This window comes from Coccinella septempunctata, chromosome 9 (assembly GCF_907165205.1).
Source record: "Coccinella septempunctata chromosome 9, icCocSept1.1, whole genome shotgun sequence".
NCBI classification, from domain to species: Eukaryota; Metazoa; Arthropoda; class Insecta; order Coleoptera; family Coccinellidae; genus Coccinella; species Coccinella septempunctata.
The window spans coordinates 7,175,194-7,191,118 of record NC_058197.1 but is presented as its reverse complement, the minus strand read 5'-3'; the positions used below and the strand labels follow the sequence as shown (position 1 = coordinate 7,191,118).

Here is a 15,925-nt window from a genome sequence, read left to right as displayed (position 1 = left end):
TACATTTGAAATTCTTCTTCTTTTGTTGTTATTCCTCGAGCATTATATTCTGTGGTCCCAAATTTATATACCAATGTTCGATAGGTTTGCTTATCATTCTTGTCCTGACTTCCAACGGAGAACCTAGTCTGTTGTTAAGTGACGGTTAATTTGGTTTTACTCTAGTGACTGCTAAAACTGTTATTACCAGTGCTGAAACATTTGTTTGCCACAGTCCTGTATATCAACACAAATCCTGCCACTATGATTGCTGATGAAGAATATTTAGGTGAGTAATCAAATACTTATGTTCGTGAATGTATAATAGCTCAATATAGACTATACAGAGTGAGTAAAAATTTTGGTACAGAATTAACATTTTCGGTGTTGACTATTTTTTTGAAAATCTCTGAACATTGATTTTTTTGAATGGAAACTCTAACGCTTTGTGCCAAAAATGGATAGAACTTCTGTTGTTTAGGATGATTCGGTCTTTGGTGAGGCTTTTTATGTAGCCTTTTTTTATTGTAGGGATGAAATGGTTAAACTTGAAGGGTATTTTTACTTTCTGTTACTTTGTGTTATCGAGAACATGCCATTTTCTAAGGAAGTACCTACTTCAGGAAATATCAAGGAACATTCCAGATAATTAATGAATTACCACCCTACAGAGAGTGCTTATTTTTGACAATCACTTCTAAAGCGTATGTTATCGACCTCAAAATCCCTAAGAATGTGGAGTTTTGAGTTCAATAAGTTTCATCAATGTTATAAAAGAGGCCTCTACAAGAAAATTCCATCAACAAGCAAATAATCCTCATATTAACAAAATGTCTATTCATGTCTGGTATAAAAAGTTATGGTTGCAATTTAAAAAAAAAATCAACTTCCCTGTACCCATCATCCATGAAAAAATCTCAATTTATACCATGAAAATTTGCGTATTTCAAAAAAGAATTGTCCAGTATTTTTCTACAAAATAGGTAATACCGAAGGTATGAATTTTGTCCGTTACTCCTCTGTAATAACATCCTGAAATTCAATCAGGTTTTTACATGAATGAATCTTTTCCCATCGATTTAGATGTTAAGTGTACCAAATAAAACATTTAATATTTTCAGATGATAATGTGGCTCAAACTATTATGAAAAGCATAAGGAATGCCATGAAATGCTGCTGTTGTGGAAAGACCATGGAACTACCAATATGGACTTGTTTGTCTGGCCACAATATATGTTCCAAATGCACTAAATCGAACGAAGTATGTCCGCAATGTTTCGGTAATACCAAGGAACGTTTGAGGAATTTCGAATTAGAAAAAATCTATAATATCTGCATAGGTAAAAGTGAGTAAAATAATAATTTTTTTAATTAGCCTTAGCCATATCGTTTTATACTATAACCTACTAGCTAGATTTTAAAATCAACGGTATTATTTGAAGCATTTTCAATTCCAAATTTTTCACCATTTTTGAAAATAATTTCCTCCTCAACCTTTGCTTCGAACATTTTCTCTCTCTACCTATAATAGTAAGGCGAAACTGGATTCTACTCAGCGCCATTGTTTATGAATTCTGTATTATACTCTTGAGTAACAACTGCAGAAATAGTATAAAAGATATTGAATTCCGAAAAAAAAAGATTTTAAGAAATACAATAAATATTTATCATTCAATAATTTTTCTCGAAAATTTTGAGCAATAGACCTATTGTTCAAAAATTCCATTATGCACTTTCTATTCCAGTATTCAAGGAGATAACCAAAATATTACCCTTTAAATTTTTTTCCAGGTCCAACATTCTTTGAAGAAGAATAGAAGAGAGGGTTTAATTCCATGTTATCACTGAAGCTGACAAGGAGCAAGTTAAAACTGTGATTAATTTTCTGTGAATACCACTATTTATAGAAAAGATTCATTTTATACATACGTATAATGAAAGAAATGTATTTAATATTTCAAAATAAAGTTTCGAGTAACTCCAACCATTTATCACTAGTTAATCCCAATGAATAAAAAAATTACAGGAACATAGGAAAGTAAAATTATACTTTTGATGAAATTGATCAGGTAAAATGGCTCAGGTGTAACAAACAATCTAAAGTTAGAAAGTTGGATCAAAATTCATGGTATATCCAAAAATGTTGTGTTCAACGAAGGAGAAGAGAAAAATAATACAAGTTCTTTAAAAATTATTGTAATGTTGCAGTGGTTCCCGGAATATTTTCAGATTTCAATAATATTTACGGTTTGAACACAGAAAGATAAACAAAATAAAAAAGATGATAATAAACAAACGGCTTATTATGCCTTCATATCGAGGAGAAAATAATTATAAAAATTATTTCAGATATACTTAGAACACCCTGTTCAAATGAATCTAGACCGCAAACATTAGCTGGAGGAAACCATATAAAGGACACAGACACATTTGATTTATTGAAACAATAATTTCCTGGATGAATAATCTCCAGAAACGCTGATGTCAATTGGCAACCAAGATCATGTGATTTGACACCGTTGGACTTTTTTCTTTGGGGGTTATGTGAGAAGCCAGGTCTATAAGAATAATCCACAATCGATTCCTGAACTAAAGAATAAAATAATTCGTGTCATAAGTGAGTTAGAGCCTTGATTATGTCAAAATTTCATTGAAAATTTAAACAAAGGAGTAGACGTCCGTAGAGCTGCAAGAGGAGGCCATTTGGCAGCTTTATTTTCCGTACATAAATGTCATAACTGATACTTCAATTACCAATAAACATTTCTGGAAAACGATTGCAAATTATGTGTTTTATTTATTTAAAAAAAAAACCGCGTAATTTGAAACACCCTTTATATATAGTTTCGGCTAGTATAGCCGAAACTATAAATCAACAAATGTGACAAGATCTTGTGCTTCTTTGCCTAATAAAAATTTATACCAAAAATGCTAAAATAAATTGTTTTTTCTCCTTGACTTTCACGAGAGTATAGTGTTCCATGTGTGTAATTTTTTTCTGTTTATAACTCCTTAATACGATCCTGCTTCCTTTTTTTTTACAATGAATATAAAAAAAAACGAATACTCAAACTGTTTTTCCTTTCAATGAATGTCTCAATCATTGTTTGCTTGGTGTTTGTGATGATCACCTTAATGCCTCAATTTTTCGTATATTTCTTATTACTTCTTATTTTTATCATATTCGGAATCATCTTCATTAAAAATGTTTTCATGGCTCGTAGATCATCTGACTGCAGAAAAAGGAATTCTTCACACTGGTTTAATTTGAAAAATTATGAATATTTAAAGAACTTATTTTGGAGTCGTGGAATTTGTGAAATTCTTCATTCTCGCATACATGATAGAACACAATTCAGACCAGAATTGCCCTAAAAAATGGTGAACAAGAAAGTCAAGTCTTATACATTTCCGAATTGATGCGAAAGATTTCAATGGGTGATTCTTTAGCGGAAATTAAGAATACTCTTTCATGTAACTTTTTCCTCCAAGTTACAGCCATTTAAAATTGGCTAAAAATTGTTTTTATTCAATATATCCACTTTGGAAAAATTCAGAAGAATGAAATTCGGCAGATAACTGATGCTAATAAAATGGCAGTTTTTGAGTGTTTTTGTTTCCCTGAATTGTAATCACAAGGGGCTGAGAAAAACGACCCCTATAATATTTTGCTGAGAACTTTTCAATGCGCCTATATGTTCCTATTTAAATAATCGATTCAAAAAGTCAAACACAGTCTGCAACTTTTTTATGTCTTGACTTTTCATCCTACATTTGTTAGCTTGATTGAAAAAGAATAAAATACTGCTCAGACTCTTTCACCATAAATTCAGAGTCAGAGAGGTTGTCATATATATAGAAAAAAAACAGTAGCTGCTGTCAAATGAGAAATACCTTTATTGTACTGATTTCATCTTATTTTTAAGGTGGTATATTAAATAAAAACTATTTTTTTTGCCTAATTTTAAAAGGCTATAACTTGGAAGGAAAAGGGTGCTGAACAAAAAAAGTTATATGTTATATGAAACACCCCCCTTAATTTTTGCCAAAGAATCGCCCTTTGAAATCTTTCGGATCAATTTAGAAACACTCTGTGTAAGCCGTACACATCCTTGGTACTTGCAGATCAGACTCTCCCTGAACACCTCAGGTATATTTGTACCTGTCAAGAGGCAGGTAACAGGTCACAGTTACAAGTAACAGCAACTCATTTAGAGATGAGTTTCTGTTTCTCCGAATAGGACCTTCAAATGGGTGTTCCATAAAAGCGTTGAGTATTGAACCCCTTCATGGTAATAGACTTTTGAAAGATGTTCACACAACAATGTCATTTTGATGATTGCCAACTGAAAGGTTACTTGTTTGGTACTCATAAAGTGATTAGGTAGATTTTGAGTAATTGATTATTGAAACGATTTTAATGAAGGTTATTATTTATGCTTATGCAGGTAGTGTAGCAAGTATTTTCAAGAAGCGCAATACTTTCCCAAGCTAAGGACTAAACTTTTGTCAATTTTTCTTATACCAAAGAGATGATGATTGAGCCTCACCAACTTTCATAAATAACCATGAATTTCATGGAATTTTTCCTAACAATCTCAAATATTGCATGGATTATTTTGAGTCTTCATTAAAAATTCACTTAATTTCACCAGAATCTACACAAAAAACTAGCCACAGGTTTCATAAAGCTTGATCAGGGAATCAACGCTTAATTGACGAATAGACGTCAATTTATTTTCAATAGATATCTCATATTTCTTTCAGAATATCATTCTTGAATCAAATTATGTTCATAGGTGCATTCATTCATTCTCAATTGCTATTTCTTCAATATTCAGAAATGGAAAGGTTTCAGTGATTTCGTTTTAGAAATCGATTGACTGTCAAATCGTTTATCGGACAATCTTAGTGTTATGAAACCCGCTGTTAAAGTATCAAATCCAGTGGTTTCGCTGCATTCATCCTAGATGAACGCAAAAGATGAATAAATTATTCGGAATATCAGAAAATATAAGCAGAATTTATAATATTTATGGGACTCATTGAATAGTATTTAGATTCAAATATTGATTCTAGGTTTCTTGCTCGGTTTCTTGTTACTTCCATCCAAAAAATTATTTCCTGATTTTGAATTATTCGAAATAAGTCTTCTTCTATTCAATTTCAAGGGTTTACGTGTAACTGTAAATTGATTATTGCGATCATCTGTTTTTTTCCCGAAAATATGTCAGACACATATAAAAATGTCAGGGTTCTTAGTAGAAACGGGACAAATTAACTAAAATAAATTGGCAATCAGCTATTATTGGGCTTCTTGTTTGTTTCATTTCAATTTTTATTTTATAATAACTCTAAGTTTATGAATATGCTATTATGAATGCCTAAATTCAATTACCTACTCCTGCAGATTTCTCGGCCACAATTTCCAATGAAGCATGTATCTCTCGAGATTTCAAACTGAAAATTTTTGGTTTTTTAGCATCTTATTTTTCCAATTGAGTTATATCAATAATTTCATTTTTGTGCAATGTCCGAATTGAATATTTAAGTCTACTGATGATTCCCTTCAGTTACATTTGAAATTCTTCTTCTTTTGTTGTTATTCCTCGAGCATTATATTCTGTGGTCCCAAATTTATATACCAATGTTCGATAGGTTTGCTTATCATTCTTGTCCTGACTTCCAACGGAGAACCTAGTCTGTTGTTAAGTGACGGTTAATTTGGTTTTACTCTAGTGACTGCTAAAACTGTTATTACCAGTGCTGAAACATTTGTTTGCCACAGTCCTGTATATCAACACAAATCCTGCCACTATGATTGCTGATGAAGAATATTTAGGTGAGTAATCAAATACTTATGTTCGTGAATGTATAATAGCTCAATATAGACTATACAGAGTGAGTAAAAATTTTGGTACAGAATTAACATTTTCGGTGTTGACTATTTTTTTGAAAATCTCTGAACATTGATTTTTTTGAATGGAAACTCTAACGCTTTGTGCCAAAAATGGATAGAACTTCTGTTGTTTAGGATGATTCGGTCTTTGGTGAGGCTTTTTATGTAGCCTTTTTTTATTGTAGGGATGAAATGGTTAAACTTGAAGGGTATTTTTACTTTCTGTTACTTTGTGTTATCGAGAACATGCCATTTTCTAAGGAAGTACCTACTTCAGGAAATATCAAGGAACATTCCAGATAATTAATGAATTACCACCCTACAGAGAGTGCTTATTTTTGACAATCACTTCTAAAGCGTATGTTATCGACCTCAAAATCCCTAAGAATGTGGAGTTTTGAGTTCAATAAGTTTCATCAATGTTATAAAAGAGGCCTCTACAAGAAAATTCCATCAACAAGCAAATAATCCTCATATTAACAAAATGTCTATTCATGTCTGGTATAAAAAGTTATGGTTGCAATTTAAAAAAAAATCAACTTCCCTGTACCCATCATCCATGAAAAAATCTCAATTTATACCATGAAAATTTGCGTATTTCAAAAAAGAATTGTCCAGTATTTTTCTACAAAATAGGTAATACCGAAGGTATGAATTTTGTCCGTTACTCCTCTGTAATAACATCCTGAAATTCAATCAGGTTTTTACATGAATGAATCTTTTCCCATCGATTTAGATGTTAAGTGTACCAAATAAAACATTTAATATTTTCAGATGATAATGTGGCTCAAACTATTATGAAAAGCATAAGGAATGCCATGAAATGCTGCTGTTGTGGAAAGACCATGGAACTACCAATATGGACTTGTTTGTCTGGCCACAATATATGTTCCAAATGCACTAAATCGAACGAAGTATGTCCGCAATGTTTCGGTAATACCAAGGAACGTTTGAGGAATTTCGAATTAGAAAAAATCTATAATATCTGCATAGGTAAAAGTGAGTAAAATAATAATTTTTTTAATTAGCCTTAGCCATATCGTTTTATACTATAACCTACTAGCTAGATTTTAAAATCAACGGTATTATTTGAAGCATTTTCAATTCCAAATTTTTCACCATTTTTGAAAATAATTTCCTCCTCAACCTTTGCTTCGAACATTTTCTCTCTCTACCTATAATAGTAAGGCGAAACTGGATTCTACTCAGCGCCATTGTTTATGAATTCTGTATTATACTCTTGAGTAACAACTGCAGAAATAGTATAAAAGATATTGAATTCCGAAAAAAAAAGATTTTAAGAAATACAATAAATATTTATCATTCAATAATTTTTCTCGAAAATTTTGAGCAATAGACCTATTGTTCAAAAATTCCATTATGCACTTTCTATTTCAGTATTCAAGGAGATAACCAAAATATTACCCTTTAAATTTTTTTCCAGGTCCAACATTCTTTGAAGAAGAATAGAAGAGAGGGTTTAATTCCATGTTATCACTGAGGCTGACAAGGAGCAAGTTAAAACTGTGATTAATTTTCTGTGAATACCACTATTTATAGAAAAGATTCATTTTATACATACGTATAATGAAAGAAATGTATTTAATATTTCAAAATATAAAGTTTCGAGTAACTCCAACCATTTATCACTAGTTAATCCCAATGAATAAAAAAATTACAGGAACATAGGAAAGTAAAATTATACTTTTGATGAAATTGATCAGGTAAAATGGCTCAGGTGTAACAAACAATCTAAAGTTAGAAAGTTGGATCAAAATTCATGGTATATCCAAAAATGTTGTGTTCAACGAAGGAGAAAAGAAAAATAATACAAGCTCTTTAAAAATTATTGTAATGTTGCAGTGGTTCCCGGAATATTTTCAGATTTCAATAATATTTACGGTTTGAACACAGAAAAATAAACAAAATAAAAAAGATGATAATAAACAAACGGCTTATTATGCCTTCATATCGAGGAGAAAATAATTATAAAAATTATTTCAGATATACTTAGAGCACCCTGTTCAAATGAATCTAGACCGCAAACATTAGCTGGAGGAAACCATATAAAGGACACAGACACATTTGATTTATTGAAACAATAATTTCCTGGATGAATAATCTCCAGAAACGCTGATGTCAATTGGCAACCAAGATCATGTGATTTGACACCGTTGGACTTTTTTCTTTGGGGGTTATGTGAGAAGCCAGGTCTATAAGAATAATCCACAATCGATTCCTGAACTAAAGAATAAAATAATTCGTGTCATAAGTGAGTTAGAGCCTTGATTATGTCAAAATTTCATTGAAAATTTAAACAAAGGAGTAGACGTCCGTAGAGCTGCAAGAGGAGGCCATTTGGCAGCTTTATTTTCCGTACATAAATGTCATAACTGATACTTCAATTACCAATAAACATTTCTGGAAAACGATTGCAAATTATGTGTTTTATTTATTTAAAAAAAAACCGCGTAATTTGAAACACCCTTTATATATAGTTTCGGCTAGTATAGCCGAAACTATAAATCAACAAATGTGACAAGATCTTGTGCTTCTTTGCCTAATAAAAATTTATACCAAAAATGCTAAAATAAATTGTTTTTTCTCCTTGACTTTCACGAGAGTATAGTGTTCCATGTGTGTAATTTTTTTCTGTTTATAACTCCTTAATACGATCCTGCTTCCTTTTTTTTTACAATGAATATAAAAAAAACGAATACTCAAACTGTTTTTCCTTTCAATGAATGTCTCAATCATTGTTTGCTTGGTGTTTGTGATGATCACCTTAATGCCTCAATTTTTCGTATATTTCTTATTACTTCTTATTTTTATCATATTCGGAATCATCTTCATTAAAAATGTTTTCATGGCTCGTAGATCATCTGACTGCAGAAAAAGGAATTCTTCACACTGGTTTAATTTGAAAAATTATGAATATTTAAAGAACTTATTTTGGAGTCGTGGAATTTGTGAAATTCTTCATTCTCGCATACATGATAGAACAATTCAGACCAGAATTGCCCTAAAAAATGGTGAACAAGAAAGTCAATTCTTATACATTTCCGAATTGATGCGAAAGATTTCAATGATTCTTTAGCGAAAATTAAGGATACTCTTTCATGTAACTTTTTCCTCCAAGTTACAGCCCTTTAAAATTGGTTAAAAATTGTTTTTATTCAATATATCCACTTTGGAAAAATTCAGAAGAATGAAATTCGGCAGATAACTGATGCTAATAAAATGCCAGTTTCTGAGTGTTTTTGTTTCCCTTAATTGTAATCACAAGGGGCTGAGAAAAACGACCCCTATAATATTTTGCATGAGAACTTTTCAATCCGCCTATATGTTCCTATTTAAACAATCTATTCAAAAAGTCAAACACAGTCTGCGACTTTTTTATGTCTTGACTTTTTATCCTACATTTGTTAGCTTGATTGCAAAAAAATAAAATACTGCTCAGACTCTTTCACCATAAATTCAGAGTCAGAGAGGTTGTCATATATATATAAAAAAAAACAGTAGCTGCTGTCAAATGAGAAATACCTTTATTGTACTGATTTTATCTCATTTTTTAAGTAGTATATTAAATAAAAACAATTTTTTTTGCCTAATTTTAAAAGGCTATAACTTGGAAGGAAAAGGGTGTTGAACAAAAAAAGTTATATGCTATATGAAACATACCCCTTAATTTTTGCCAAAGAATCACCCTTTGAAATCTTTCGGATCAATTTAGAAACACTCTGTGTAAGCCGTACACATCCTTGGTACTTGCAGATCAGACTCTCCCTGAACACCTCAGGTATATTTGTACCTCATTTGCAACTCATTAAGAAATGAGTTTCTGTTTCTCCGAATAGGACCTTCAAATGGGTGTTCCATAAAAGCATTGAGTATTGAACCCCTCCATGGTAATGGACTTTTGAAAGATGTTCGCAGAACAATGTCATTTTGATGATTGCCACTGAAAGGTTACTGGTTTGGTACTCATAAAGTGATTAGGTAGATTTTGAGTAATTGATTATTGAAACGATTTTAATGAAGGTTATTATTTAGGCTTATGCAGGTATTGTAGCAAGTATTTTCAAGAGGCGCACTACTTTCCCGAGCTAAGGACTAAACTTTTGTCAATTTTTCTTATACCTAAGAGATGGTGATTGAGCCCCACCAACTTTCATAAATAACCATAAATTTCATGGGAATTTTGCCTAACAATCTCAAATATTGTATGGATTATTTTGAGTCTTCATTAAGAATTCACTTAATTTCACCAGCATCCACACAAAAAACTAGCCACAGGTTTCATAAAGCTTGATCAGGGAATCAACGCTTGATTGACGAATAGACGTCAATTTATTTTCAATAGATATTTCATATTTCATTCAGCATATCATTCTTGCATCAAATTATGATGTTCATAGGTGCATTCATTCATTCTCAATTGCTATTTCTTCAATATTCAGAAATGGAAAGGTTTCAGTGATTTCGTTTTAGAAATCGATTGACTGTCAAATCGTTTATCGGACAATCTTAGTGTTATGAAACCCGCTGTTAAAGTATCAAATCCAGTGGTTTCGCTGCATTCATCCTAGATGAACGCAAAAGATGAATAAATTATTCGGAATATCAGAAAATTTAAGCAGAATTTATAATATTTATGGGACTCATTGAATAGTATTTAGATTCAAATATTGATTCTAGGTTTCTTGTTACTTCCATCCAAAAAATTATTTCCTGATTTTGAATTATTCGAAATAAGTCTTCTTCTATTCAATTTCAAGGGTTTACGTGTAACTGTAAATTGATTATTGCGATCATCTGTTTTTTTCCCGAAAATATGTCAGACACATATAAAAATGTCAGGGTTCTTAGTAGAAACGGGACAAATTAACTAAAATAAATTGGCAATCAGCTATTATTGGGCTTCTTGTTTGTTTCATTTCAATTGTTATTTTATAATAACTCTAAGTTTATGAATATGCTATTATGAATGCCTAAATTCAATTACCTACTCCTGCAGATTTCTCGGCCACAATTTCCAATGAAGCATGTATCTCTCGAGATTTCAAACTGAAAATTTTTGGTTTTTTAGCATCTTATTTTTCCAATTGAGTTATATCAATAATTTCATTTTTGTGCAATGTCCGAATTGAATATTTAAGTCTACTGATGATTCTCTTCAGTTACATTTGAAATTCTTCTTCTTTTGTTGTTATTCCTCGAGCATTATATTCTGTGGTCCCAAATTTATATACCAATGTTCGATAGGTTTGCTTATCATTCTTGTCCTGACTTCCAACGGAGAACCTAGTCTGTTGTTAAGTGACGGTTAATTTGGTTTTACTCTAGTGACTGCTAAAACTGTTATTACCAGTGCTGAAACATTTGTTTGCCACAGTCCTGTATATCAACACAAATCCTGCCACTATGATTGCTGATGAAGAATATTTAGGTGAGTAATCAAATACTTATGTTCGTGAATGTATAATAGCTCAATATAGACTATACAGAGTGAGTAAAAATTTTGGTACAGAATTAACATTTTCGGTGTTGACTATTTTTTTGAAAATCTCTGAACATTGATTTTTTTGAATGGAAACTCTAACGCTTTGTGCCAAAAATGGATAGAACTTCTGTTGTTTAGGATGATTCGGTCTTTGGTGAGGCTTTTTATGTAGCCTTTTTTTATTGTAGGGATGAAATGGTTAAACTTGAAGGGTATTTTTACTTTCTGTTACTTTGTGTTATCGAGAACATGCCATTTTCTAAGGAAGTACCTACTTCAGGAAATATCAAGGAACATTCCAGATAATTAATGAATTACCACCCTACAGAGAGTGCTTATTTTTGACAATCACTTCTAAAGCGTATGTTATCGACCTCAAAATCCCTAAGAATGTGGAGTTTTGAGTTCAATAAGTTTCATCAATGTTATAAAAGAGGCCTCTACAAGAAAATTCCATCAACAAGCAAATAATCCTCATATTAACAAAATGTCTATTCATGTCTGGTATAAAAAGTTATGGTTGCAATTTAAAAAAAAATCAACTTCCCTGTACCCATCATCCATGAAAAAATCTCAATTTATACCATGAAAATTTGCGTATTTCAAAAAAGAATTGTCCAGTATTTTTCTACAAAATAGGTAATACCGAAGGTATGAATTTTGTCCGTTACTCCTCTGTAATAACATCCTGAAATTCAATCAGGATTTTACATGAATGAATCTTTTCCCATCAATTTAGATGTTAAGTGTACCAAATAAAACATTTAATATTTTCAGATGATAATGTGGCTCAAACTATTATGAAAAGCATAAGGAATGCCATGAAATGCTGCTGTTGTGGAAAGACCATGGAACTACCAATATGGACTTGTTTGTCTGGCCACAATATATGTTCCAAATGCACTAAATCGAACGAAGTATGTCCGCAATGTTTCGGTAATACCAAGGAACGTTTGAGGAATTTCGAATTAGAAAAAATCTATAATATCTGCATAGGTAAAAGTGAGTAAAATAATAATTTTTTTAATTAGCCTTAGCCATATCGTTTTATACTATAACCTACTAGCTAGATTTTAAAATCAACGGTATTATTTGAAGCATTTTCAATTCCAAATTTTTCACCATTTTTGAAAATAATTTCCTCCTCAACCTTTGCTTCGAACATTTTCTCTCTCTACCTATAATAGTAAGGCGAAACTGGATTCTACTCAGCGCCATTGTTTATGAATTCTGTATTATACTCTTGAGTAACAACTGCAGAAATAGTATAAAAGATATTGAATTCCGAAAAAAAAGACTGTAAGAAACCAAGAAATACAATAAATATTTATCATTCAATAATGTTGTCGAAAATTTTGAGCAATAGACCTATTGTTCAAAAATTCCATAGAAATAGAATTATGCACTTTCTATTCCAGTATTCAAGGAGATAACCAAAATATTACTTTTTAAATTTTTTTCCAGGTCCAACATTCTTTGAAGAAGAATAGAAGAGACGTTTAATTCCATGTTATCACTGAGGCTGACAAGAAGCAAGTTGAAACTGTGATTAATTTTCTGTGAATACCACTATTTATAGAAAAGATTCATTTTATACATACGTATAATGAAAGAAATGTATTTAATATTTCAAAATATAAAGTTTCGAGTAACTCCAACCATTTTTCACTAGTTAATCCCAATGAATAAAAAAATTACAGGAACATAGGAAAGTAAAATTATACTTTTGATGAAATTGATCAGGTAAAATGGCTCAGGTGTAACAAACAATCTAAAGTTAGATCAAAAGTCATGGTATATCCAAAAATGTTGTGTTCAACGAATGAGAAGAGAAAAATAATACAAGCTCTTTAAAAATTATTGTAATGTTGCAGTGGTTCCCGGAATATTTTCAGATTTCAATAATTTTTACGGTTTGAACACAGAAAGATAAACAAATTAAAAAAAATGATAATAAATAAACGGCTTATTATGCCTTCATATCGAGGAGAAAATAATTATAAAAATTATTTCAGATATACTTAAGCCGGGTCCAGACTATGTAACAAAACAGGTTATAAAGCAAAGTTGTAAAACTTGTTAGAGAAATTCAATTCAAAAAGTTATATAACACAATGTTATACAACATTTTTCTTGCTATATAGCAAATTTTATGTTATCCGTTGGGTGCCGGTAAAGATCAAAGAAAGTAATATAACTTTGTTATAAAACACGCCGCAACTTGTCCACACTAGTGTTATTAAACATTTACTGCAGCGCCAATCTTTCTTTTACTGGTATTGCATCTCGAAATGTCGTGTCTTTTTTGTCTATTTTATGGCCGATTTGATTTATGAGGTATTCGAAATCAGAACTTAGGAAATTTTTAAAACTACCATCACATTTAATGTCCCCTGTCAATGGGTCTATGTCATCCATTGCTAGATCCTTCAAAAGAGTTGTTCCACTATAATGTTCCCCTAGCTCTCAACGATGAGATTTCACTCGTTTCAATGTCCTACAGATGTCACTACTTCCAGTTGAGCACTTTTGTTTAGTTTTATTTTGTTACATAGTCTGGATGTCTCTGCTATTTTATATAAAAAAACGAATACCCGAACTGTATTTCCTTTCAATGAATGTCTCAATCATTGTTTGCCTGGTGTTTGTGATCACCTTTATGCCTCAATTTTTCGTATATTTCTTATTACTTCTCATCTTTATCATATTCATATTCATATTCATTTCATTAAAAATGTTTTCATGGCTCGTAGATCATCTGACTGCAGAAAAAGGAATTCTTCACACTGGTGGAATTTGAAAAATTATGAATATTTAAAGAACTTTTTTTGGAGTAATTCACATTGACATGCATTTCCGATTAAAAGGTCACTGGTTCAGTTTTATGTTGGAAACATAATTCTTTCAACTCCTAGAAATAATTCCATGTTTCCAGTGTCGTCCACATCAAAACCAACATTTCTTCGATGAACCGCGGCCTAACGCACGCCAATGCCATCGAACCTTTGGAAAGCGTTCGGACGTATTTGGCAATGCCATTCCACATCGAATCCAATGTACCCGAATCTCTCCATTCACATGTGCGTTCGAGCTTTGAGATGGACAAGATGTGATATCGATGGATGCTAATAGCACTGTGCTCAGAGCTAGTAATAAATGAGATGGCCTCTTGTTTACACGTCTATCTAATCCTTGATTGCTATAGGGTAGGCTCATTATTTTTTCTTCAACATGGTTAACGAAAATATCAGCACATAAGCCGCTGGCTGGTGATCCCATTGAAAGGCCATCTTCCATGTAAAAGATGGTGTTATCGAACTCAAAAAAGTTTTGTTCAGTGGTTAGGCTGCAAAGGTTCATTATGTTATCTACATCTTCGTCTTGTAAATTATATTCATTGTTGGAGGTACGTTGTTTATTTATGTGTTCTCTAAGAAGAGAAAGGGATTCCGCTACAGGAACATTGGTTAGCGATATCGAACGAGACTAAGGTATGTTCTTGATGGGGATTCAGATTAACTGATTCTATACTTTGTACTACCTCTAGAGAATTTTTGACTGAGAAGGTTGATTTATATTCCAACTTATTGACAAAGAGATCATTCATGAATTTTGAAATTTTATGACAAGGGGAACCTATTGCAGATGCTATAGGTCTTATACTTTTGTCAGGTTTGTGTAATTTGATCAAGCTATATATTTCTGGTAGTTGTGGATTTTTTTCTTTTAGAGTGTGAAGAGATTTAATAAATTTTTGTAATGTTGATTGTGAACTTTTTAAGGTTCTAGAGAAGTTTTCACGACGCAGTAAATAGACGACGAAAAGTATATCATAGAAATTTCAATTTGATTGTGGACCTTTTCATTTCGGACATTATCAAGAAAAGCATAATTCAGAACAATAAATGCACTGTTCAAGAAAAATAATATACTACAGAGACGGTGAGCATACCTCTGACCTAACCTAAAAATTAGAATATTTTGAGAAAAAGTTGTATATTTTATTGTATTTAGTTTATTGAGAGACAATTTTAAAGAGATCGTATTATATGTAGAATATGTAAAACTACATTAATTATATTTTTCAGCTGGCCTGATGATGGCGTAACGCCGAAATCGATAGCCAATAGAATAACTATCTTATTGTGTTATTACAATACCCTTATGATGAAGTTGAACACACTCATGGATAAATTCATCAATAAAGTTAGTCTATGCATTTTATGGGTAAAAAACTTTCCAGAGACACACTGACGGTACCGCACGCTATCATACTCACTCACGTGAGGAGCAGGCGTGATATGACGTGATGAGAAGTCTGGATAAACACATCTTGCATGGCGTTACGTGATTTACCTCAATATTATTTGGTTGTTTCTTGAAATAACTAGAGAGACGGTAGATCTCTTATCGGTAGATATTTTTTTGATGGTAGATACAAATTTTTCGGAAAATGCACCTCATCGAATTAAAAAACCACATAAATAACTATGTTGTCTGCAAATTGTGGTTGTATTTCTAGAGCTTTACGAAAACATATTTAA

General features: G+C 31.6%; 3 protein-coding genes across 4 annotated transcripts; all 3 read left to right on the top strand.

Moving 5' to 3' along the window:
* On the top strand, positions 1–1,852 carry LOC123320911 (E3 ubiquitin-protein ligase siah-1-like). The gene is made up of 3 exons (XM_044908404.1): positions 1–268; positions 1,101–1,325; positions 1,771–1,852. Exons 1-3 carry the CDS (start codon positions 244–246, stop codon positions 1,794–1,796), a joined length of 276 nt encoding a protein of 91 aa, XP_044764339.1. The 5' UTR covers positions 1–243; the 3' UTR covers positions 1,797–1,852.
* A 3,176-nt stretch (positions 1,853–5,028) lies between these two features.
* Positions 5,029–12,966, top strand: LOC123320910 (E3 ubiquitin-protein ligase siah-1-like). Its single transcript, XM_044908403.1, has 4 exons — positions 5,029–5,070; positions 10,577–11,327; positions 12,159–12,383; positions 12,846–12,966. Exons 2-4 carry the CDS (start codon positions 11,303–11,305, stop codon positions 12,869–12,871), a joined length of 276 nt encoding a protein of 91 aa, XP_044764338.1. The 5' UTR covers positions 5,029–5,070; positions 10,577–11,302; the 3' UTR covers positions 12,872–12,966.
* LOC123320907 (E3 ubiquitin-protein ligase siah-1-like) lies at positions 5,554–8,321 on the top strand. 2 transcript variants are annotated; one of them, XM_044908397.1, is made up of 3 exons: positions 5,554–5,821; positions 6,653–6,877; positions 7,883–8,321. In XM_044908397.1, exons 1-3 carry the CDS (start codon positions 5,797–5,799, stop codon positions 7,981–7,983), a joined length of 351 nt encoding a protein of 116 aa, XP_044764332.1. In that variant the 5' UTR covers positions 5,554–5,796; the 3' UTR covers positions 7,984–8,321. The 2 variants fall into 2 exon arrangements, with proteins under 2 accessions (XP_044764332.1, XP_044764333.1); XM_044908398.1 differs by lacking the exon at positions 7,883–8,321 and adding an exon at positions 7,323–7,651.
* Positions 12,967–15,925: the final 2,959 nt, after the last annotated feature.